The sequence below is a fragment of the Lynx rufus genome, unplaced genomic scaffold, assembly GCF_022079265.1.
Source record: "Lynx rufus isolate CCGP_SWC_20201006 ecotype Redwood Valley unplaced genomic scaffold, mLynRuf1.p SCAF_7, whole genome shotgun sequence".
Classification (NCBI taxonomy): domain Eukaryota; kingdom Metazoa; phylum Chordata; class Mammalia; order Carnivora; family Felidae; genus Lynx; species Lynx rufus.
Genome location: NW_025814889.1, coordinates 43,135,224 through 43,160,873, shown reverse-complemented (window position 1 = coordinate 43,160,873; position 25,650 = coordinate 43,135,224). Strand labels below are relative to the sequence as shown.

At 48.6% G+C, this 25,650-nt stretch overlaps 1 protein-coding gene across 1 annotated transcript; it reads right to left on the bottom strand.

Moving 5' to 3' along the window:
* Positions 1-86: 86 nt before the first annotated feature.
* On the bottom strand, positions 87-24,180 carry PHC1 (polyhomeotic homolog 1). The gene is given in 16 exon segments (XM_047065715.1): positions 87-1,099; positions 2,227-2,458; positions 2,915-3,065; positions 3,298-3,406; positions 4,765-4,879; positions 5,462-5,673; positions 5,924-6,071; positions 7,112-7,720; positions 7,722-7,912; positions 9,749-10,244; positions 17,114-17,269; positions 17,873-18,022; positions 18,558-18,635; positions 19,428-19,538; positions 20,957-21,114; positions 24,063-24,180. Coding segments are annotated over 15 exon segments (3,027 nt in total). The 5' UTR covers positions 21,071-21,114; positions 24,063-24,180; the 3' UTR covers positions 87-944.
* Between the last annotated feature and the right edge of the window lie 1,470 nt (positions 24,181-25,650).

Here is a 25,650-nt window from a genome sequence, read left to right as displayed (position 1 = left end):
AAGATTAAAAAAACAAACAAACAACTTGCCCTAGTCTTTTGTATGAAAGAAGAGGGTAGAGACACTGGAATAAGAGACAACTGAGACCAATTTTTATCCTTTTACTGAGGAGGAAAAAAATATTTAATATTTTTGTTGTATAAGGAATAGCGCCTAAGGCAGGTACTTACACTCCTGACCTCAGCCCCACACACTCCTGTTTGAATAAAGCTATAGGACAGAGCAGAGTTGGAACTGAAAAGAAAGGGAGGGTAGAAGACACACAGATAGACTGAAGGGAGCACGGGGATGCGGAACAAATGACAGCCACACGCGTGCCCAACACTTTTTAGCCCCTGCAGCGGATCAGAATGACGCCGACCAAGTCTCTGCGCGGGCTGGTGACCCTGCCAGGAACGCAGGAGAAAACGTTCAGTACCGAGGGAGCGACGACAAAGACCCCGGGCCACGGCCAGGCGGTCCAGAGGGAAGAGAGGGGCCGCCAGATTTTGCCGCTCGTGTCACGCCAGCTAGAAAAACCCCACCTCGCTCTCCCGCTGCGGAGGCGCACCCGCGTTCCACCCGCTTCCTTACGGTTCCACACGGTCTGTTCCTCCTCCCGGAGAGCTGAGGCCCTGGCTATGTACTCCACTCCAGGATAAGGCGGAGCAGTCCTACTTCTCTAGACTGCCTCTTTTTATAAAGATTGGATCAGGGGAAGTGAGAAAAGCGAGAACCGTAACTTTTAAAAATGAAGGTAGAACCCGGAGAAAATGTCACAGCTGCCGCCATGTAGCACCAGCAACCAATTCTTGCACTTTTCTTCCCTGTCTCAGTAATCCCCTCTCCAGAAGATTTACGTAATTGGAACAGCTCTTTCTTCCCTGTAAAGTCTGCTGCTACCAGGTTATAACCTGGACAGTGGAGAGTGTCCGCCTTCGGCTCGTGTGTGCAAGAGGGCCACCTTAGGTCTCCTTGAGGACGTTTATCTTGGCGCAGATCTTGAGGGCAGGGCCCAACTTGATGTTCATGGCACTCATGAGATGTTCCTCTTTAAGTAATAAAAGGGCCTGTCCATCAATCTCCTGGGAACGGAACTCCTCTGCAATCTCTTGGCAGCCTAGAAGGAGATGGGGGGAATACACATGAGAAACCACATAGGGGCACCCGAGGATACGAGGGAGAAACTAAAGATGAAAACGGGCGCCTGGGTGGCCCAGTCGGTTAAGCATCCAACTTGGGCTCAGGTCATGATCTCACGGTCCGTGGGTTCAATCCCTGCTTCAGGTCCTGTGTCTCCCTCTCCCTCTGCCCCTCCCCTGCCCATGCTCTGTCTCTCTCCAAAATAAATAAACATTAAAAAATTTTTAAGTAAAAATTAAAAAAATAAATATGAAAACAAAAAGCCTTGGGGCCCCTGGCTGGCTGTCGGTTGAGCATCAGACTCGCGATTTCAGCTCAGGTCATGATCTCGCAGTTCGTGAGTTCAAGCCCCCCGTCTGACTCTGCATACACAGCATGGAAAGCGCTTAGGATCCTCTCTCTCCTCACTGCCTGTCCACCATTTGCACGCTCTCTTTCTCTTTCTCTCCCAAAAATGAACATTTAAAAAAGCCGAGATAAAAGAAGAATGACAAAGTTGTCCAATCATAGAAATAACTTCATTCAAATAGCTTGAGCAAGGAGGAAAAGGAAGGAGCGAGATCGACCTGTTTTCTTTCATAATAGCAAAAAACAAAGTTCGGAGCCTTTGTGGCATTTTGCTTAAGGACCCATAATTCACACAAATGGCAAAACGGGTACAGTGATTTTGTTTTCTGGAGAAAACCATGCTTTTTCCAGAGTAGCTTATAAACAATCCTGCCTTGAAGAGTGTGGAGTTAACAACGGCCCCTCATTTCCTAGTCCCTTTAGTGGGAAAAAGTCTTCTATCCGTGACAGGTATCACAGTCACACACAAAAAATATACTTTATCCAAAAATTACCGGTAAGAAACATGAAGGTGAAAATCAAACACTGCAAGACTGCTGACACAGTTGAGGACAATCAACCCAGAAGGAAATTAAGAAACCAGGCTGTGGACAAGTAACTTGGGCAACAATCAAGAGTAGAGCCTTCATCATACCGTACTTCAGTCCCTACTGCTTAAGAGTCAGTCATGTTCCCTGTCACGAAGGCCCACACTGGGTGACCTAAGGAAACTCAACCTGTATGGGATCCGGGTTCTGCCGGATAGATCCTCAGTACCTTGTAGAGAAGCGATGAACTCATACACCTCTTCTACGCTCCAGCGGCTCGGATTGCTGGACAGGAACACAGGGTTGATGCCATGTAATTCTGGCGTCGGTGGTACCGTATTGGGGGTCCCCAGGTCACGTTCTCCATGCCCAGTTCTCACAGATAAAGGCCCAGGAGATGTCGGAGAGAGTGCTTCATCATAACTGGAATTATCCGAACCCCTGCTAGAGTCCTCTTGACCCTAAAGAGAGAATCCCAAAGCAGTGAGATCATGAATACGGGGCGTGAGGTGGCCCCCTGCCCTCCCCAGCCATTGGGGTTTGAGCCAATAATTGGGCAGAGAGGAAAACCTAGCATCACCGCGAGGGAAAAACCCGCGCTTGGTTTGCAAATGCCCAGTCACTAGCCCACTCTCAAGTCGCTTTCAAGTATATGCTGTCACTTCCTCGATTCTCCCTTCTTCCAACAATTTGGGTTTTCCCAAATGTAATGTCGAGATTAACGGATACGTGAACCAGTCATCAGGTGAAAGGAGACCAGAGGTCAGGATCTCTTGGAATTTCAAGTGATGCAATCAATACAAAAATGAGTTCTGGTCTCCTGCTGTCTTTCACCTGGGCAAAGGAATCGCCCGGTAGGGGAGGACCAAGGGAAAAGGACCACTTGAAAGGGAGCCGGCTCTGCACCGGCAGCTCACCCGGTGGCGCTTGCCCTGGATCTTGGCGCGGGCGATGTCGGAGGAGCTACGGCGGGGTCCACGCCGACGAACACGAGCATAGTTGGCTTCTTGGAACTCTTTCATTTTTTTCCTCTTCAGCCGGAACTGGTGACTACAGCTCACGTTATACCTACAGGTCAGGGCACGCGCCGGACGTCAAAGGTGCTACAAAGACTACCCTGCTACCTTTCGCTAAACGTGAATCGGTGTCTTAAGAACCGACTCGGGGATGAACGGGCCAGCAGACAGGCAAGGAGACTCATTGAACGATCAGCTGTGAGATGATCCCAGGGAAGGAAGGGGGGGTGCCCTGCTGGACGGAGGAACAGGTGCAGAAGGTGAGGAAGGGGTGCCCGTGGTACCTCTTAGCGCAAGTCATGGAGCAGAACCTCTTGGAGCCGCGAAACTGCTCTGCGGGAGCATACTTCCCACAGTACTCACACTTCAGGAGATTCGCCTTCTTATCCAGCTCTGGAAAACAAGGCCTCGCTGGAGAGCGGTCACTGGTTCCGCTGCCGCTCAGGCCATCGTGCGGCCCACAGTTGACTAATCACTCTCAGGGTTTGCCCCCATGGAGCTACGCGACCTAAGTCAGAATCCCTACAACCTGAAGTTCAGAATCCAAAACCATAAAGGTGTGTCCCTCAGGAACGTCCCTGGGCTTCGGACTTAAGGCAGACTGTTTCCGTTTTCGATGACTAGCTTTGGCCTTTTTTTCCTTGTAATTTTTTTTTAACGTTTCTTTATTTATTTTGAGAAAGAGAGTGTGCTTAAGAGTGGGGGAGACGCAGAGAGAGGAGAGGGAGAATCCCACGCGAGCTCCACGCCACCAGCGCAGAGCCCGATTCGGGGCTCGAACTCAGGAACCGTGTGATCAAGACCTGAGCCTAAACCAAGAGTCGGACGCTTAACCAACTGAGCCACCCAGGTGCCCCGAAGACGAACTTTATCCTAATTCATACTCTCAGATTTCAGATAAGACTGCATTAGCGAGCAGGACAGAGGAACTAATTACTAACTACAAAGATACAAGATCCCTCTCCCAACAACAGTTTACAAAAGCCGTGGGGGAAATGTAAACAGAGTCCATAATGTACATTATAAAATCTAGACTAAGGTGAACTAGGGGTGCCTGGGTGACTCAGTCGGTTAAGCGTCCAACTTCAGCTCAGGTCATGACCTCACGGTTCCAGAGTTCGAGCCCCACATCGGGCTCCCTGCTATCAGTGCAGAGCCTGCTTCAGATCCTCTCTCTCCTTCTCTCTCTCTGCCCTTCCCCCACTCCACGCTCACGCTATGTCTCTCAAAAATAAACGTAAAAATTTTTTTTACAAAAAGTATCCTATTTTATTTTTTTTAATGTTTTCATTATTTATTTCTGAGAGACAGAGAGCAAGAGACAGAGAGAGACAGAGAGAGAGAGAGAGAGAGTGTGTGAGTGAGTACAAGCCGGGATGGGGCAGAGAGAGAGGGAGACACAGAATCTGAAGCAGCTCCAGGCTCTGAGCCGTCGGCACAGAGCCCCACACGGGGCTTGAGCTCACAAACCATGAGCTCATGACCTGAGCCAAAGTCGGAGAAGTCTCCTCTTTGAGATCTTTTGAAAAATATATCCTTACAGTAAATAATTCAAGAGGTTAGCTGGAAAAAACTACCCTAATCCTCTGGAACTCCTCTTGTGTGATTCTACGCATTCTGGTATTTAATATAGTTGCTGTGTGTGAATGGACTTCACATAATTCCCACCTTAAATAATTACTATTTTACACTGAGTCAAACACATCTCCGTGAGCCTCCTTCCCCAGATGGGTCTCTAAATTAATACTCACCAGCCGATGGGCTGTCCCCTCCCAAGGGGCCACCTGACTGATTCTCATTCAGCCCCGTCGGGAGGCCGGTCTGCAGCGGCTTCTCAGACTCTTTCAGTAACTGAGAACAACCCACCTGTGCCAGACAAAGTTTACATACAGGGAAGTCAGCCCGACTCCCTTCTGCTTCTCGATAGCTTTCCCCAGCGTTCCTCAGCCGTCTCTGCCTGGTTCTCTGAGTTAACCCAACCCTGGTGCAGAGAAACCTGCTCAAGAGGACAATCAGGAGTGCCTAACTGGCTCTTCTCCCATAAGCCCCTGGGAGACAGGTTTCTACCTCGGCTGTCCTCTGCCTTCCAAAGTCGCAGAACACCGGCATTCTGGTCCTGGTTCTGCAAGGGCTGGCCACCTAGAAAAAGTCCCTTAACTTCTCCACCACACGTCTCTTCGTTCTCATACAACCCAGTTTGTGGAGCTAAACATGAACAGCTTTTTCCTTTTCTTCTCCTCTCCCAACATTGTCATTTTTTCTGGTCTACACATAATCTTCCCACTTCCCTTCCTTCTTTTCCTTCACAACTCACTATGCGCACAACAGAACTGGACCATTCTCTAACAATTAAACAGTTCTGAGACCGTTGATTTTAGCGGACTTTGGAAAGACAGTAATCAGACCACGTCTCCACTTGAAAGTCCCACCTTATGGCCCTGCCCTCACCGGGAAAGGCTCTGCTCCTTCCTGGATAACGAAGCCTTCAATGATGTGGGTGAGAATCTGGGGCTTCACGATGGCCTGTGGGGGTTTTGAGTCACCCATCTGTCTGGACACCATGGCTAGTGTAGGAGGGGGTGCTGACGGGGCAGGAGCCAAGGCTACTAGTTCACTGCTTGGAGTATTAGCATTCACACCGGTCACTGGTTCAGCTTTCTCTGGAAAACAAACACAGACTAAGGAGCAGACCGGGGATGACATAACTGGTCCATCTGTTCGCCAAGCCAGTGTGATCTTCCACAATGATACACGTTCACCTCTGAGCATTCACCCTGGTGTCCCTGTTTTTGGATCCACTCATTCATCCAAGTTCAGGCCCGTATTCCCGTATTCTCCTGAACCAGATTTATCTTTCGGCCCGCTCCGAACATTTCTCTCATCTCTGCACTGCGCAAGTCAGTTACTCACCTCCAAGACTGCTCTTCTCCTCCAGGGCCTTCGGGCTCTCTGCTGCTGGAGATGCCTTGGCAGGAAGCATTGAACCCAATGTGGAGACATCGTCTCTCTCCTCCTCAGATTCTGCCTTCCGTTTGACAGCCAACGTCTGGGGTTTGCTCTATCAAGTGAAGAACAGGAAAGAAATCAAGATGTATGAGTGAAGGAGCATAAAGAACCTCCATTACTCCCATAATACCAGCGAAAATTTTCTCATTTCCAGATTCCCCAATTGGTATACTCCCCACGGTACACTAAGATTCCTGGTCATTCCCAAGAAGTGTATCTTCTACATCAGGACAAAAGAAAACGTCACATTTAGCCCTGACCTAGACCTCAGAACCCTGGCTCCATTCTGGCCCAACCGAGAACTACTGTTTTTCCAAAGATCCATTTAAGTGATCAAGGCTATCTTGATCTAACTTAGTAGAGATCCAAAAACCCAGAATGAATTCAATAGCAAACTCAGGAGTATGAAGTACAATTACATACATTAATGTCTCTCTCTTACAAAAGGAACGAATAAGTACCAGTACCTTAACCTTCTATTAATGTCTCCCTTACAAAATTTTGAAGCAAACACTATTATCTTTTTCAGTTCTAGGGTTTGTAACAAATAATGGTCACCGATGAAACAAGACGATGATTAACAGAGCAACTGATGCGGTAACTTATTCACACACGCGTGCTCACTCACTCACACGTATGAATTATGGATATGTTATGGACTGAATGTTTGTGGTCTCCTCCTTCCCAATTCATAAGTCCTAACCCCAGTGTGGCTGTATTGGGAGATGGGGCTTCCAATGAAGAAGTTAAGGTTAAATAAGGTTAAATATCAGTATCTTAACTTTTCCAACTTTTTTTTTTTTTTTTTTTAAGAGAGAGAGAGAGAGAGCGAGTGCGAGTGGGGTCGGGGGGCAGAGCGAGGGAGGGAGAGGGTCCCAAGCAGGCTCCATGCTCAGTGCAGAGCCCCTCACGGGGCTCGATCCCACAACCCGAGGATTGTGACCCCAGCCGAAACAAGAGTCGGATGCTCAACCCACTGAGCCACCCAGGCTCCCTTCTTCTCTTCATTCCCCTAAGTTAAGCTCTGTTTCCACTGAGCCCCAGGCCCACTGGAAGGCGACCGTGCCCTCAAAACCATCAGATGGCACTCACCGGCAGGTGCACGGACTGCATGTAGAAGGCGGCAGGTACCTGGGCTACCACAGGTGAGGAGGTGGTAGCCCCACCCTTTACCACGTGCGCCGTCCCCTGCACAGGAGCAAGGGTCATCCCGGAGGCCAAGGCGGGAGGGCACTCTTGCGGCGCGCCAGGAGCCTGGGACGAAGGTGGCGAGGAGGCCAAGTGGGCCTGACCAGGCTGCGCTGTGCTGGGCATCCCCCGGGAAGTAGGTACGGCGGCCGCCAGCTGTGCCAACCCCAGGGCCTGCGCCTGGGCTGTCCCCGGCTGCCGGGTGCCCACGACTTGCACGGGGATATGGGGTGGTGGTTGCTGGGTGGCCGCCATCTTCGCAGCCCCTAACTGAGGAGGCTTGATAGGTGCTCCCGGCGGCTTGGACTGGATGGGGATGGGCGGCTTGGGGGTCGGGTCGGGCGGGAGGGACAAGGGTGAAGACTGAAGCATGGGCTGAACCACCAGGGTCTGGGCTTGCTGCTGGGACTGGGAAGGCGGGACCTGCTGAGTAGGCGGGACCTGCGGCGGCTGAGGGGCAGTGAGAGTCGTGGCCGGCGGCGGGGGGCGGCGGCGGGGGCGGCGGCGGCGGCGGCTGCTGCTGTTGCTGCTGCTGCTGGGCCAACTGGAGGTGCGTGGCGGTGTGAAGGAGCTGGGACTGGCGGTGCTGGAACTGCTGCTGGTGGTGGATGGCGATCTGCTGCTGGATCACCACCTGTTTCTGCTGGAGGTGGATCTGCTGCTGCTGCTGGATCAGGGAGTGGGGCTGGATCTGCGTGTAGGTGGCTGCAGGAACCGCCCGAACGGGACGGAGGGGAGGAGCAGAAAATCACCCTCGTTACCGACGAAGAGTAAAACCACCCTTCCAAAGCGCGCTTGCTCTTGGTATCGCGCGGCGACAGCCGATCTAACCTGCGGCGGACCCGAGAGCGCGCTTCGGCCACGCTCTTTCGTCTGAGGCAGACATTACCACCTCTGTCTAGGATGAAGGACCTCAAGGAAAGAACTCGAGAGCCCTCGGTAAGTTCTTGTATCCATCTAACTTTTATTCCCTTTGCTATGCTAAATCCTGCTAGTGGGACCCAGCAAAGGAGAACGGCTGGCCCATCTTCTGTGCGACTGGACTGGACTCCTCAAGGGTTGAGTCCCCGCTTTCTTCACTTTTTTACATCCCTAGAGCCCAGCCCAGTGCCCGGCACATGAGAAAGACGTAATAGTCGCTGAAAGAACGAAGGTCCTCAGAGGTAAAGATACCAACATTTTCCGGTGAATGCCTCGGTTTTCCAGACTCATCAGTTTAGGTCACCACCTGTGGGGGTCTTTAAGAGTCGCAGCTATAATCTCTGACTTTACCCAGCTTCCTCCCCTGCAAGTGGAGCTGACAATCCCACCCCCCACCCATATTCTCCCAGATTGTCCAGAGAGCGTATGTGAGACAAAAGCCCTTTAGAAATAGAAGCGCTATGGTACGTAAATACCTAGGTATTAGTAATACAGCCGATAATTAACTCCTAACTTTTTGTAAGTAAATCATCCCAACACAGCAACGACCAAAGTGCTAGAAACAAGGCAGGCAAACATAAACCTTACCAAGTAAGGTGCACACATCTAACTCTATCTAACCACAGTCCTAAAAGCAAGTACAGGGGCACCCGGGTGGCTCAGTTAAGCGTCCGACCCTTGATACCGGCTCAGATCGTGCTCTCACTGTCATGAGATCGAACCCCACGTCGGGCAGAGCCTGCTTGGGAGTCTCTCTCCGCCCCTCCCCCACTCGCATGCCCCTGCTGGCTCGCTATCTCAAGTATCTTTTAAAAAGTGAAAAAAAAAAAAAACTTAAAAAATAAAAGAAGTATAAACCATTTGGGATTAATATTATTTATTCTTTTTTTACCCTTATCATTGATACAGATGATCACAAGGTGACTATATTAAACTGTGCTCTGCTTGCTAGTCCGAAGTGCTCTGCTCTACCCTGGCTGGTCCAACTAATCATCATTAAACAGTGAGAGGAGAAGTCATCCCTTAAGCTAAATCCTAAGCTCCACGAGGACAAGGCCTCTGTTTTTCAAAGATGCATCCCTGAAGCACCTGGGTGGCTCAGTCGGTTAAGCGTCCAACTCTTGATTTCGGTTTCAGGTCGTGATCTCACGGTTCGCAAATGAGCCCTAAGTCGGGCTCTGCGCTGCCAGCGCGGAGCCTGCTTGGGATCCTCTTTCTCCCCCTCTCTCTGCCCCTCCCCTGCTAGCGCTCTCGCTCTCTCTCTCTCAAAATAAATAAACTTAAAAAAAAAGACACATCCCTAACACCTCCTACAACACAGGAGGCAATTCAGTAAGAACGGGGGAAATGAATGGGTAGGGTGGGTAAACTCAGGGCCTAAGAAGGGAACGAAGCAATTGTTTGTAAACTGATTGCTGCCTGGTGGAAAACAGGGCGCAATCTAGCTCTATTACCAGTCCCCCTCTCTCCCTGGACGAATATGATCGAGGCTGATGCGATTTTCTTCCCTTCCACTACTCCAGGACCAAGAGAAGCAGGAAAAAAGGCAAAGAAACGTACTCTGAAGATTTCAAACAAGTTCTGAGAGAATGATGCCGTTACGAGAGCTGACAAGCTTACCTGAGCTAATAAGGGTCTGGCTGGGAGCAGGTGTAGCTGTCCGTGTCAGGTTCATGCCCACGTTCTGCTGACCAGCCCCATCTGCTTCTGCCTTCTTGGCCGCTGCACTTTCTGCTTCCGTCTGGCTTCCCTGACTCACAGTCACTGTCTGGGCTGCAGGCAAGGGCTGCACCACTCCTGTGCCCTTCCTGGGACAGCTCCCACCACCACCCATTCCTGAGGAAGGCAACTGACCCAAGCCCCCAGGTGCCTGGCCACCTCCACCTGGACCCATGGACCCTGGGATGCTACTTCCGCTGCCTCCACCAGCTTGACTGAGGTTCAGGGACTGGCCTGAAGCCCCAGAGGATGCCTGAGCCACAGCTAGGGCCTGGCTAGAGGCCTGGGAGAGGCTAGACACAGGGGAGGCTCCAGGAGGAACGGCCTTCTGAGTAGAGCCTTGCATTTGGGGTCCTTGGGCTGAGGCCTGTTGGTTCCTCACTGCCAAATTCTGCACCTGAAAGATAAGAAGAAAGAGATATACTGAAAAGGGGGGAACAGGAGGGACTAAGGTCAAGATTTCTATGATGATTCAGTAGCAGTGAGGATAGCCACCGATATTCCCCAGCCCCCCTCAAAACTCATACCCCCCACCTTGTCAATTACATACACGAAAGTCCTTCCAGTCACTCAGGGAGGGACTCGAATCACATTTGATTTTCGCTTTCCTTCATCCACTATCAAACCCATCAGCAAGTTCACTCATTTATTCCTTCAAAATGTCTCAGATTTTCCCTTTGCTCTCCATTCATTCCTTCAACATCTACCAAATACCTACTATGCTTCAGGTACTACGCTGGATACTGGAAACGCAGGGACAAAAGACACACGATCCCTCCTCTTTTTTTTTTTTTTTTAATTTTTTTTTTTCAACGTTTATTTATTTTTGGGACAGAGAGAGACAGAGCATGAACGGGGGAGGGGCAGAGAGAGAGGGAGACACAGAATCGGAAACAGGCTCCAGGCTCTGAGCCATCAGCCCAGAGCCTGACGCGGGGCTCAAACTCACGGACCGCGAGATCGTGACCTGGCTGAAGTCGGACGCTTAACCGACTGCGCCACCCAGGCGCCCCAATCCCTCCTCTTAATGAGTACTTTCCACCAGAAAAGACCAGAAAATCACCAGTAGCCATAGGATACTATGCAGAGACATGCACAAACTGCCATGGGAACACAGAGGAGGAAGACTGAGTCAGACCAGGGAGATCAGAGAAGACTTCCTAAAACGGTCTTTTGTTTGACCTGAGACTCGACAGGTAAGAGTGAAGGCAGAGGTTTGAAGATATAGGTAACAACATCTGGAAAACCATCAAGCCAAGAAAGAGCACAGCGTTTCTGGAAATTATAAATATTTCGTTATGTGCGGGGGGAGTTAGAGGGAGTGACAAGAAACGAAGCTAGGAAGGTAGGCTCAGGCTGGCGAGGTAGAAAGGTATCAGATCATGAAGGGCTTGGTATATTAAAATTAGGAGAGTCTGAACTTCGGTTCGCAAACAAAGTTGATCTGTCTCCTCCACTGTTCCATTTCTAGCACCTAGCACAGTGCCTGACATAGTAAGTACTCCAAAATATGAAGAGAGGAACGATGAGCGCCTAACAGATTACAGGAAGCCACTGAAGAGTATTAAGCAGAACACACAGACACAAATGTACTGTTGAAACCATCCTTTTAAATGGTGCCGACATGGGGCGCCTGGGTGGCTCATTCGGTTGAGCGTCCGACTTCGGCTCAGGTCACGATCTCGCGGTTCGTGGGGTCGAGCCCCGCGTCGGACTCTGGGCGGACAGCTCAGAGCCTGGAGCCTGCTTCGGATTCTGCGTCTCCCTCTCTCTCTGCCCCTCCCCCGCTTGTGTTCTCTCTCTCTGTCTCTCAAAAATGAATAAACGTAAAAACAAAATTTGAAAATAAAAAAATAAAATAAATGGTGCTGATAGAAGCGTAAGTCAATACAAACACTTTGGAAAACAGTTTGGCATCATATCCTGTAGTTGAACATTCTTCAACTCCTGAAACCAGTATTACACTGTATGTTAAAACTAACCAGAATTTAAGTAAAAATTGGGAAGGAAATAAATAAATAAATAATCAAGTTGACCATTCACACAGCCCCTAATCCAGGAATTCCGCAGGAGAAACTCTTGCTGATGTCTAAGAATGTTCACAGCAGCACTCTTCACAGGTAACAAAAGCCTGGACACAACCCAAATGACCGTTATCAGAAGAGAAGATGAATGAACTGTCTGTCGTACATTCACACAATGGAATGCTACATAGAAATCAATATTAATAAAACACAACAGCATGCAACAGTATGGACGGATCTGGACAAACACAAAGACTTTCTAAATATATACAACACAAAGACTTTCTAAATTTAATTACAAAGTAAATATATATATATATGTATGAGATATATATATATATCTCAAATATATATGTATATTATATATCTGATATATATATTATATATTTAATATATATTTTTATATATATAATATATATAATAATATATATATATTTATATATATATATTATATATATATCAAATATGGTATCTGGAATTTGCTTCTAAATAATCCACAGGTGGAGGGAAGGGGCCTGGCTAGAATGGCCATGTGTTGACAAATGTTGCAGCTGGTTGGTAGGTACATAGGGCTCCATGTTTTTTACTATTTTTTCCAGAAGTGTGAAATTTTCCATAATAACAAGTACTTCTGAGAAATGTAAGCACAATAAAACTATTAAGAAAAGGAACACAGGGAAGGATGGACCTAGGAATCAGAATGATTGTGACCATGGGTAGGGGCAGGCAGTGGGTGGAACTGGGGATTGCTTATTACATCATGAAAACATACTGAGTAAATACATAAAAGTGGACCATGAATGGACCGTTGCTGACAGGATATCATGAACCAAGGATTGTGATTTATCAAATCTGATACACCAGGAGTACAATTCAAAATAATGTTAGTAACAACACATATTTTCTTATTTAAGAAACTTATTCTGGGGCACCTGGGTGGCTCAGTAGGTTAAACGACTGACTCTTGATCTCAGCTCAGGTCATGATCTCACAGTTCATGAGTTCAAGCCCCGCACTGGGCTCTGTGCTGATGGCACGGAGCCTGCTTGGGATTCTGTCTCTCCTTCTATCTGCCCCTCACCTGTTTGTGCAAAATAAATAAATCTCAACATAAATAAACTTAAAAAAAAAAAAAACTCATTCTGGGGGCACCTGGGTGGTTCAGTCGGTTAAGCATCCTACTCGTTGATTTCAGCTCAAGTCATGATCTCAGCGTCATGAGATAGAGTCCCGCGTCAAGCTCCATGCTGTGCAAGGAGCCTGCTTAAGATTCTCTCTCCCTCTCTCCCTCTGCCCCTCCCCCACGCACATGCATGCGCTCTCTCTCTCAAAAAAAAACCTTATTCTGATAGTAATATGGAAGATGCTTAGAGGTAGATAAGGCTGAAGTCAAGAGACCAATTAGAAAATTAGTACAGTAATTCAGGTAAAAAATAATAAGAACCTGAGTTCAGGCAAGCAGTAAAGAAGTGATAGATTTTAAGAGATTTAGAAGAATCATCAGGATTGGGTGCTGGGGCACTTAATATGATCTGGCAATTCTACAGTTTTTTTTCTAATCAGCTTTCCACAATGGTTGTTTAAAACTGTCCTAGTCTGGGGTGCCTGGGTGGCGCAGTTGGTTAAGTGGCTGACTTCAGCTCAGGTCATGATCTCGCGGTCCGGGAGTTCGAGCCCCATGTCGGGCTCTGTGCTGACAGCTTGGAGCCTGGAGCCTGCTTCGGATTCTGTGTCCCCCTCTCTCTCTCTCTGCTCCTCCCCTGCTTGTGCTCTCTCTCTGTCTCTCAAAAATAAATAAATGTTGGGAAAAATTTTCAAAAATAAATAAATAAATAATAAATAAATTAAACTGTCCTAGTCTCCCTATACACCTCAGAACCACTTGCTCGTCCCCCTCTTCCTCATCACCCCTGCAGAGACAATAAAACCATTACGAGCACCCTCCATGAGCTCCATCACCACACCTATACATCCCCCTCATAAACACCCACCACTTCCTTTTTCCCTGCTCTCCCTTCCTCCCTCCTATCAAATCCCACAGTCAGGGCCCCACCCCTCATCCTTCTCAAGGAGATTAGTCTATCAATTCCTTCCAGTCTCTTCAACCCTTCCACTAACGGTTGCCTTCCGTCACAACCGAACCCCACTGTCCCAACCCCAGCTTCATCTTCCTTTCCTGTTATTGCCAACCCGGCAGTAACTGTTCACATGCGCTGGGCCTGTTCTCACTATCGAGCCTTCCCTCAAGTCATACTACTTTGACTTCCACCCCCCACCAACTCCACTGAAACGGTTCTCGATCCCTATTAGTGATTCTATCTTTCTTGCCCTCTCTACTGCATTTGACAGCGGACTTCTCACCACTTCCTCCAACATTGTGCTCCCGTCTTAATGACACCACACAATCCAAATTTTCTTGATTTCTCTGCCACTCTCTCCTATTCCCCTTTGCCAGTCCATCACCCTCTACTCAACCGTGACCTGCTCCATTTTCTAAGGCACTGTCCTAACCCTCAGAGCTCCATCTTTGAACGCTTTTCTCTTGTCAACCCATACCTTTCCCCCAAGCAATCCCAAATGTTCTATGTGCCTACTACTCCTGAACGTTTATCTCCAACTCACAGACCTCCCCTCCAAGCTCCAGCACCAGATATATAAAACTGCTGACCTCCTCATGACCCAGTGACTCACAAACACATCCGAAGTCGGCATATCCAAAAGGATGAACTTCACCCTCAATCCCCTTCTCCAACATTCTTCATCCCCTAAGTAGCACGAGCAGCCACCTCACTGCAGTGTCAGACCTCATCTCTGGCATTCCCTCGACTCCCCCATCCATGGGATCAGTTTTCCGTTTTCAAAGATCTTCCAAGTTTTTCTCCAATCTATTCGTTTCTGTCCCTCTCCCTTGTTACTGCCCAATCCAAGCACCCCCTTGTTACTGCCCAATCCAAGCACCACCTTTCCCCCCGACTGTTCTAACGCTGTCGTTCTCCTTATATTCACACCGACACCACTTCCGTCTATTCCCCAGCGAGGAGCCAACGTAATCTCGAAACACACAAATGAACAAACCTCGAATCGCTCCACGTCACTTCCAAATTTCAAATCCTTCCACAGCATCCTCTCGCCCTTCGCAGAAAGCCAAAAACCCCAAACACTGTCCCCACCATCTTTTTTAATTCCTCCCACGTATAAAGCTCCTTCCCTCCTCTTTGGATTTAAAGGGTCTTGGGACATGAGGTGTCCCATGTCTTCACCACTCTCCTTCCAGGTAGATACCTCCCTCAAGGGTGGTTTTCCACCCCAATCCCAAGGCTAAATTAGGTCTCTTCCTGTGTTTGCGGAGCACTCCATACTTTTCTCATGAAGCAATTATTTATTAAACCATCCAGGTGATTCTTTGTTTATAATGTCTGGTGCTTCAGTGATTTGCGATCCCTAACAGCCCAGTGTTCATGATCTTCTTGGGCATACAAGGCAGGGGATATCTGATACATAGTAATGACGGCCAACAGTCTCAACACTCACCGCGTCCAGGCACTGCTCGAGCACTTACACCCACAACTCATTTAAGCCCTCAACACAACCTGAGGTAGGTATTTAACAACAGCTATTTTATGGAAGAAGAAACTGGCAAAAACATATTAGGTCATTTGCCTGGGTCACACAGTAAGTCATGGACTTGCATTCTGACCCAAATATCAGATTCACGTCTTCAACCACTACTCTGTCCCCCCAGATACTGACACTCAAATATCTGATGAATAAATAGACGGATAAATGAAAGAACTGGATACGAAGTCACAACCTCAGCCTCGGACCCCCCTGCTGTTACCATAGTCTAAAACAAAGGTCTTACCCTAGTGACTAAATGACTCCCAAGAATCTCTTCCTAGGTTCCTTTTTTATTTATTTTTTTTTTTTAAATGTTTACTTATTTTTGAGACAGAGAGAGACAGACCATAAATGGGGGAGGGTCAGAGAGAGAGGGAGACACAGAATCCGAAGCAGGCTCCAGGCTCCACGCTGTCAGCACAGAGCCTGACGTGGGGCTCGAACTCACGGACCGTAAGATCCTGACCTGAGCCGAAGTCGGACGCTTAACCGACTGAGCCACCCAGGCGCCCCTCTTCCTAGGTTCCTTAATTTCTCTTTCTTCTCCAGGTACATGTTCCTAGAAAATTCTTTCCAAAATACTGTCCTTATCCTATTAATCTGCTGTTCAACAGCCAGCCTTGACCCCTGCTACCTATGAAGGTACTTTTCAGACTTCTCCCTGCCATTGACCTTTTCTGCCATCAGGTCTGTTGTCTCCACTTTATCCACTCATCCCCAACTCAGGCACATACAGGAGTTGTGCCTTTACACATCCTGTTCTCTCTCAGTTTTCTTCTTGCTCTGAATCAAATCCTATCCATCCTTTAAGAATCTACTCAGGTATCCCCAGAGTCCCCGAGAAGGAATGCGGCCAACTCTTCTCCAAACTCCTGTGTCCCTCCAAGTTAGTACCATCTACTTCGCACTTCTTTGTTCTCTAAGATCTTTGAAGACTTGACTTGTATTGCTTTCCAATCTTCCAAAGTCTCTAGTATATTTCTGAGCACATCAGTAGAAAGAGCTCAAGCTCACTATTTACTTGCTGACAAACTAAGAGAAAGAAAAAAGGGATTGTGAGATCCCAGTGGGCATTCCATCCATAAGAAGCAAAAGCTTCATGCTCGAAATAAATATACGTATTTTGGGGATAAGGCACGGGGAGCAAGGGTGAGGAAGACTTTACTGGGCACACAGCGAGTGGAAACACGCTGCCGAAAGTGGGCAGCTACCGTAACTCATGAAGAGAAGGAATCAAACGTTCTTTCAGCAACTCAGCCAGGCTGACTTCCCATCTAGCTAAATGCAGGATTCCCTTATCCGGAAGAGAATACTGCAAAGAAAGAGAATTAAGACTTCCTGAATAAAACTGAGCCACAGAGGGCTAAAAGAATGTAAGGAAATCTACCCTGGGATGAGAACAGGCTTCCCAGATCCACAGGGCTGTTTTCAGTCAAATCTACTTCCCTTCCTAACTCGAGTAACTCATCGGCTATAAGGGATTCAAGTTCTATAGAAACTAAGAAAAGGGGAGGAAAAAAGAATCCTGAGAAGTAGTAATGGGGTAGCAGGGCAGGCCCTGGTCTGCGGTCGTTCCCTTCATCCTCCCCAGTGCCCATCCCCAGGTCAAGTGGTTGCCACTGACCTGATCTGCATCTGCATGGACTCCCGGAGACTGAGCCGATGGCACCTCCTGCTGGACTGCAGCCACCGCCCCGTTAGGCATCAGGATGAGCTGGGAGGCTAGAGGCACATTCCGGCCCAGGGTCCGGTTTACCTGCAATAGGTTTCCCAGCTGTGGCTGGCAAGGAGAGGAGGAAGAGGAAGAGCAAAGGAAAGAGAACAAGAGGGAAAGAAGAAAGACAGAAGAAACGGAAGGGAAGGACCACAAGACAAAATAAACAGAAGATACGAAACTGCTAAGCCCTGCCCCTTTCCACACCAACCCAGGAGACCCTTATTCTCCATATGCGATGAGTCATCCAGAAGGAAACCTAGAATGTACATAAAACTACAGATTGATATCAAAGAGTCAAACATCAAAGACGTTGAGACAATGAGGATTTCAGAACAAGTATTTATGTATATAGTAGGTAGACAGGCTAAGAGATAACACTTAGTTTGTGTACTTGAGCCACAGGTTTAACGACTGGACTATATGTGACGCTCCTTGAGTCAAACGTTAAGGCGAACATCTAACTTAGGATCTCGATGTAATCTGCAGGCTACCCGTGGATACTGAGCATCAATTCTACACATAAGTAAGGCCTAGGAGGCAGATCAGTGTGTGTTAACATATCGGGGTAACCGTAGTTAAGTAAAATAGCTTTCACTCAAGTCTTTGTTTGCCAGGGCCACTCACAGTTATGCCCCAGAAACGATGGTGGTCGTGTTGGTGGCTTACCCGTAGATACATCTGGGCCTGAGACTGGTTGAGAGGTGGGGAGGTGGTGTTCCCCAGTAGCACAGATTGGGTCAAAGTGGTAGCACTGGGAGAGCTCACACTCTGCGATCGGCTGATGAGCTGGGCGGCCGACGTGGTGGCCAGATTGATCTGCGTGGTACAGAGAGGAACCAGGCTAAGGCTTTGGGCGGGGGTCAAAGGAAACATACACCATGGCCAAATTCAGAGTGACACAGTCAAGAGCAGAATACCTCATTTTCAGAACCGGGGTGGGGGGGTAATGAATAACACCTTCCCATCCATAACCGTCATCCCAGCTACTGTAGGGGTATTACCGAAGTAAAGAAACCAGTCCCTACCCACTGGCATTAACGGCTGGGAGGGGAAAGGAACAAGAATGGAGCAGACTTCACGTCTCAGGAAAGGGTCCAGAGATCGGTCCCTTCCCTTTGTTATCTCCTCTTCTCCCCCCGGGGATTTTCTTCCTCCTCTCTCAGACCTCCTCCTTAAGGGTCCTATATAGCTTCAAGTCAGTTATTTCCCTTTTACTGACATTCTCTACGTCAGAGTGATGAATACTATTGATGGCTCAATAAGCACTCTCCGACTGGCTGCCCAAAGCTGTTTACCCCAGAGACAAAGACCCAGGACAGGGTGCCACTTGGTGGGAGGAGGCAGTACTCACTGAGGCCTGGGTGGTGGTAGTCTGCTGCTGTGTGGTGCTGTTTGGGGAGCTGGCCTGCCGACTGGCAGCGATCGTGGCCTGTTAGAGGGGAAAGGAAACAAGAAAGAGCAGAGACAACGAAGGAGAAGACTCGGAATCTTCTAAGCGCCAGCACAAAATGGAATCGAGACTTCGGGTAAGAACCCAGAGACTACCACGGAGCAAGGAAGGGTATATTCGCTATCCCAATAACGCTGGCATTACCACATCCGCTAGCCTAGTAACTCCCCCATAACTCCCCCCGGGGGGGGGGGGGCGGGGGAGATCTGGTAATCTGTCCTCCTCCTCTTCCTGCCACTTTCTCTTAGGCGGAAGAACCTGTGATCAGATCGTATCGAGTCACTCGCAGGTCTGGTCCGCGGCCGTCCCACACAAATATAAGGCGAGCCACATATATAACTTTCTAGGACGCACGCTTTTCGAAAAGCGAAAAGAAACAAAATAAGCTTTGATTTTACTTAAGCCGGTATCTCTCATTTCAACGTATAACCAAGAGAAACAAACCACTCAGACAGTTTACTTTTTTTTTTCCACGCGAAGACCTTGCGATCCATAATGTTACCATTTGGACTAGTCCTGTTGTCAAGGGCTCACTAGCTACACACGGCTGGTGGCCGCCATATGGGACAGCGCAGTTCGAGAACACAGCCATTCTATCTCCCAGCTCCTACTGCAACCCCAGAGACTGAGATCCCTTCGTCCTCCTCCAGCAGGGCAGGAGGCAGAAAAGACACTGTTGTCAGCCGGACTTAGTGGAGGAGGCGGTACGCCCCTACCCACCTGGAGCGCCTACCCCCTCCCTCTTGGGCCAGCCGGCTGCTGACCTCTCACCTGCTGGACGGCGGCCAGGCTATGCAGCTGGGCATTGCTGAGCTGCTGCTGGAGCATGAACTGGTGGAAATACTGAGCCGCGTTGGGCTGACGCTGCAGTGCCTGCAGAGCCTAAGAGGAAAAAGAGAGGATCAACCCAACCCACTCAGAAAAGAATCACTTGGAACTCCTATCCTATGCAAATGACTGCGATCCTCGGAAAGGGAGGTTTAAGGAGAGAAACAAAAGAAGCGGGGGAGTGTGGCGAAATCAACAACCATCGGATTTGTCCCTTTCTACAGGAGAACTAGGAAGTTCACAGTCTTCAAAAAATAAAGAAACAATTCTGTCATGCTCTATTCTTGTATATAAAGAAAAGTAAAGCAATGTAACTCACATGAACTCTTAATTCCCAGAATGGAATGTGGAGAAGCATGCGATGTAGTAAGGAAAAGAGCGAGGGCTGGACAAGTTGAAAACAAGTAATGAAAAGAAAAGAAGAGGCATCAGGCTGGCTCAGTAGGTATAGAGCATGCAACTCTTGGTCTCAGGGTTGCGAGTTCAAGCCCCAGATTGGGCGTGGAGCTTATTGAAAAAAATAAATAAACAAAGGGGCACCTGGGTGGCTCAGTGGGCTGAACATCTGACTCTTGGTTTCGGCTCAGGTCACGATCTCACGGTTCGTGAGATGCAGCCCTGCGTCGGGCTCTGCACGGGCAGCGCAGAGCCTGCTTGGGATTCCCTCCCTCCCTCTCTCTCTCTCTCTGCCCCTCCCCAGTTCTCTCCCACCCTCTCTCTCTCAAAATAAATAAATAAACTTAAATAAATAAATAAATAAATAAATAAATAAATAAATAAAACAAAAATAAGAAGAAAAACTAAAGAGAACAAAAAAATAAAAGACCATACGCTAGGGATACAATAACGGTGAGAGAGCCCCAAGCAGTTGAAAATGATGAAAGAGAGAGCAAACAGGGGCTTGTGAAAGATTCTATTAGTACAATTTTCCAACAGCTGGCATTATAAGGATGATACTGGTAATGCAGTTTTAGTATTGACTTTAGGATATTACCGTCTTCTTATTCTTTAATAATTAGAACTATTCTTACAATGTGCATAGTTATTCTAGCAACCAAGCTATTTTAAGTAAAATGCCCCGTTCCCAAGCAGATTTTTTTTAAATGTGGAATTTTTCTATTTATCAAAAAATAAAACTCTGAGTCTCAAACTTCCATTACTCAGGGTGATTGACAAGAAAGACCAAATATTAAAAACCTGACAATCCACGAAGAGAAGTGGGTAGTCAGAATCTAGCTACATGAACTGAATGATATACAAATCCATGGTTTAAAAACTGAATTTCATTCTCTGGTTGCTTGGTCACACTGTTATAAACCCGTAAGATTCTCAGGGCTGGAAGGGGCGTTAGTCGTCACCTAATCCAACTGCCCCGGTTTGCTGAAAAGGAGCTAAGAGCAATTCTCCCCCAGCATCCGTGCCTACCCCAAGCCCAGACTCACAGATCACAGCCCCTCCGAGTTGAGCCTTACCTGCACTGCTTGCCGTTCATACAGCGACATCTGAGCTATCTGGGGCCGAGAGCTGCCCCCAGAGCTGGAGCTCCCATTGGTGGAGTTAGAGTTCTGCTCACTCTCCGTCTCCATGATACTGGTCCAGGGTCCCCAAAGCCGGCGCTCTAACTCAAGACCTAGAGGAAAGTAGCGAAGGATTGAAATTTACACCGGATCTCACACTATTATTTCTTGTTATTATTCAAGCTATCTAAAAGACTCTTCCTCTTCTTTCCAGTAGCCATGATTCCTTGGGTTTTTGAGAATTACCAAATCTACAACACACACAACCATATGTTCCCCATACCATCGTTTGAAGCTACGCAGTGTCTCAAAAGAAACCTTTACATAGTCCCTTGGGACTGTCACTGACTAGCAAATGGCTAGAATTCAAGACTCCTAAGGCTAAGGCTACCTTACATTCCCGCAAGCCACTTAACAGTTATCTCCTTTTTGTCTGGATCCTCAACGTCATTATCAGCATCATCTTAACAATGGTCACCAGGCACTGAGAAGCCGCCAGGTGCCTCCTCTCACTGACTAGCTCTTCATCTCCATTATTTTTCACAGAGCTTTAAGGTAAACAGGATTATCCCCATATTATCACTGCAGAAAGGAGGTTTTCTGAGGTTAAAGTTGTGCTAGGAAGTATCAGGTCTTTTACATGAACACATGCTACTTCCTCAAACAAAAAGATCTGTGCTTTAGGCAGTGTCATTGGGTTTGAGTATTCATTGTCCTCATTTTATGGAGGAGGGGCTTGAGATACAGATATGTTAAATGCATCATGGAAGGTCAGAAAACTTGGAAGGCAGAGGGGCCCCTGGCTGGCTCACTCAGAAGACCATACAGACTCTTGAGTCCTGAGTCAAGCCATGAGTTCGGAGCTTAAGGATGGGTGCAGAGATTACTTAAATAAATAAAACTCGAAACAAACAAACAAACCAGCAGGTAGAACTGGGCTACAGCCCAAACAGCTTCCTGGTTCCGGCTCAGGCTACTATTAATCACACACTGGGCATGTCACTTTCCCTGCTTATACCTCAGTTTCCCCATTTGTAGAAAAATCTTCACAGTTGAATGTACTGTATCATTTTCACAAATGGACTCCCACGTATTAAACAGATGAAATACACAGCAATGAAAATCTTCAAGAAAGTAAGATTCAACTTTTTGGTGCACTTAAGCAGTCAGAATTTACGCCGCGGGGCGGGGGGAGGTCTACGATAAAATTTGCAAACAGACATGAAAACAGTGCTAAGAACCAAGCAACGAGACAGGAGATGAGAAATAAGAAATAGGCCTCCAAACAGCACTAAATGACCACATGGCTTTTTTTGGTTCATTCTTATTTTTTTTTTCTCTCTCTTTTGTTAAGCCTGGACACTATATTCTCTACCTCTGAGGCACGGGGCCACTAGAAATGTTAGGTCAGCAAAGCACTATTTGGTTTAGGAATGTAAACATCAAACCAGAATTTCTGCAAAGGCGTGTCAACAGTTTTATTAAAATGGACTGATCATAATGATTACGTCCAAAACACAACAAGGTAGACAAAATCAAACCGTTTGGCCCCGGAAACAGAGTTAGGGAGATTTCTCAGTATTCCTTTCGGGGCATCATCTGATCGCATCATCATCCCCCAAGTACTCTACCCATCTCTGTAGGTGTGGCAAATGTCACTGCAAACATGGATATAACCCAAGAAGCACCCAGGGGAAACCCTATCAGCCTCAACTCCGGTTACCTTCTCCCACATCTTTCGCCAAAATATCAAAGCACTCAACAGATACAGACCCATGAATCCTCATTATCAGCATGTGAAGGGAAAAAAAAGTGGGTAAGGATTAGAGGCAGCATGGCAGAGTTGTATATAGAGATCAATGGACTTAGTTCACTTGACTCAGAGACAGGAGTCCCCTTTACTAGCTGGAGGATACATTAATTCCTACATTCATTGGGAGAAGTGCTAATAAACCACAGGATCCTAAAATGGAAGTCGGAGTAATATTTTTTTTCAGAGTGTGAGAGGAAAATAGAGATGGAAAGGGACCAGCTTAGGGAATAAAATCAGGAGAAACTGACATCAAGAGTGGGATTCCTGGATCTCAGCCACGTAAATCTGTTCATCTGTGATCAATGTTGGGACTGCAAAATTAAGTGGAGAAAATGAAAACAACAAAAAGTTTGGGAGGCACCGTGAATTTACATTTTCGGAATCATGCCAGAAGAGAAAAGAGCAAGAAGCTGATCCACGGAGGTCCCCACAATAGCTCAACTGTGGTCACCCTGAACCGTAGTAGTTGGGTGTGTATGGACTGGATTGGGTTGGGTTGGTTTAGGACGGACCTCTGGCGGGGAGCTAGAAAAGGATAGTGAAGTGGACCGGATACTGGGCCCATTGAGCCAAGAGTTGGAGGGAATAAATTTCCCTAAACATAAAACTCCGTCTTGTAGAAAGTACCGGGCATAGGAAGGGCGGCAGGACAAGGGGGTGGTTGGGAGAAGACTGTGCCAAAGAAATGGAAGTGATCTGAAGAACAGGGATAAGTAAGCGCCCACGGGTCCTCGCTGTACACAGAACCCTGATGAAAATGAGGTTCCAAAGAGGAATCAAAGACACCGAGGGAAGGGGGCGGATAGAGCGGTGCCAGGCGTGAACTGACCCAAGTGAGCTGGGAGACGTGCCTACTGATAGCAGGGAGCCAAGCAGGAGAGGGACAGTCAGAAGTCAAGGAACTGGGAGACCGAGGCACCAAGCGGACCATCCAAAGCAGGGAGATTACTAGACAGCAGGCTTGGATGGGAGAACCAAAGTCAGAGAAGGAAAAATGAATGAGAAAATGAGCAGTCAGAAGCAACTAGGGTGACGGACAGACGGCGTGAAGCGCAGCGCAATGAATAGCAAGAAGACTTGGACAGACAGAGCCGAAGGACCGCAGAGCTCAGCGCTAGAGGTAGGCAGGGAAAGAAACTGGGGGAGGTACCTGGGGCGTTACACAGACGGAGGTGGCTGAAGAAACATCCCCGCGCAGCCAAGCCCCCAGAGGTCCTGCCCCTCCCCAGCCCGCGGCCGCCCGGTTACCTTCGCGCCCGGCTCCGCACCGAAGTGCTCCCGGGGGGCGTCCACCTCATGTGCCGGGGTCCCCAGTCGCCGGGCCGGGCGGGGGGCTCGCTCGGCCTCCGCGGCGGGCTCCCCTCGCCTCCTCCCCTTCCTGGAGGGGCGGGGGCGCCGAGGGCGGGGTGGGAGGTGCCCGGCGCGGCCGCGGCTCCCCGCCCCTCCCGCCGCTCCGGGTGCGGGCCCGGCCGCGGCTCTGCCAGGCCTCCGGGGCTCGCTCCGGGCCTGTCACTTCCTGCCGGGCCGAGAGGGTGGGGGCTGCAGGCCGGGGGCTGCGGGCCGGGCTGGAGGAGGGGGCTGGCGGGGAGGTGCTTCCGGGGCAGCCGGACCCCTCCCCCGTCCCTCCCCTCCCCTCGGCGCCCTCCTCCCACCCCTCCTCCCTCCCGCGCGTCCCTCGTTTCCTGCCGGCGCCCGTTGCCATGACGACGCCGCTCCCGGGCCTCTGCGCTCTAGGCCCCGGGGTTGTTGTTCCCCCCCCCCACCCCCCCCCCCCCCGCTCTCTCTTTCTCCTCTTTTTTTCCCTTCTTTCTCTCCGAGTTCTGCGCGCCGGTTGGAGGGACGAAACTGAGAAAGTGCTGGCCTCTAGTGGGGAACTCACTCTCACCGACAAGGAGAAGGAGATGGGAGAAGGGAGGGAAGTGACGTGCAAAGGGGGGAAAAAAGGAGGTATTTTCTGGAGCTTCTGGGAATAAGGGATAGAAAGAAAGGATCAAAGGGGCGAACAGGCAAAGAGGGAGAAAGCGAGGCAACCACCCGAGAGAAACGACAGACTGGGGAAGGAAATAGAGCCGAGGAGAGGAGAGAACAGGAAAGAAAAAGATTGAGGCACTGGAGAGAGAATGCTGATTGTTAAATCCTCACCTCAACTCCGAGAAGGCGGGAAAGAATGCTGCCCAGAAACAACCCATTAGGACTTGACATTCATTTAAAAGCGGCAACCCAATAAGCCTTGCTTTGAACAACACATTTAAGTCTCTCATTTCAGGGATTTTGCGCGCGCGCGCGTGTTCTTGGGTGCAAGTGTGTATGCAAAAGAACGACAAAAATCAGGGATGAGGCATAAAGAGAGGGTATAAAGAGAGTAGAACAATGGGGCTGTATTTGGGGATGCTAAACATTTGATGAGGCAGTGGCCTTTGCCATTTTATTTATGAGAGCAGTTGGTCGGCTTTTAATCCTCTTAGCCTTGGGAACATTCGGCAAATATTAATCGAGCACCTACTATGTGCCACCTCCCGTTTTGGAAACTTGGGTTACTTCAGGGCACAGAACAAAGATAACTGCCCTCGTTTACCTTTACAGCAGGCTGGGGGACCCCTGGTGGATAGATAACGAAGGCTGCTGCCTTCTCTGGGGTTATCTTCATCCAGGAACAATTTTTACCTCCTAGTTTTTCCCCAGCCTCTGGTCTAGTCTGTCCTTCTCTCTGTCCACCCGCTCTTAATCCTCGCCTTTGAAAGCCAGTGCATGATTTGTTTTTCGAGAAAAAAAAAAATAGAGGTGTTCTCTTTGTTTATAAATGAGATCCATTTAGATCTGCGCTCAGGGAGGGTTT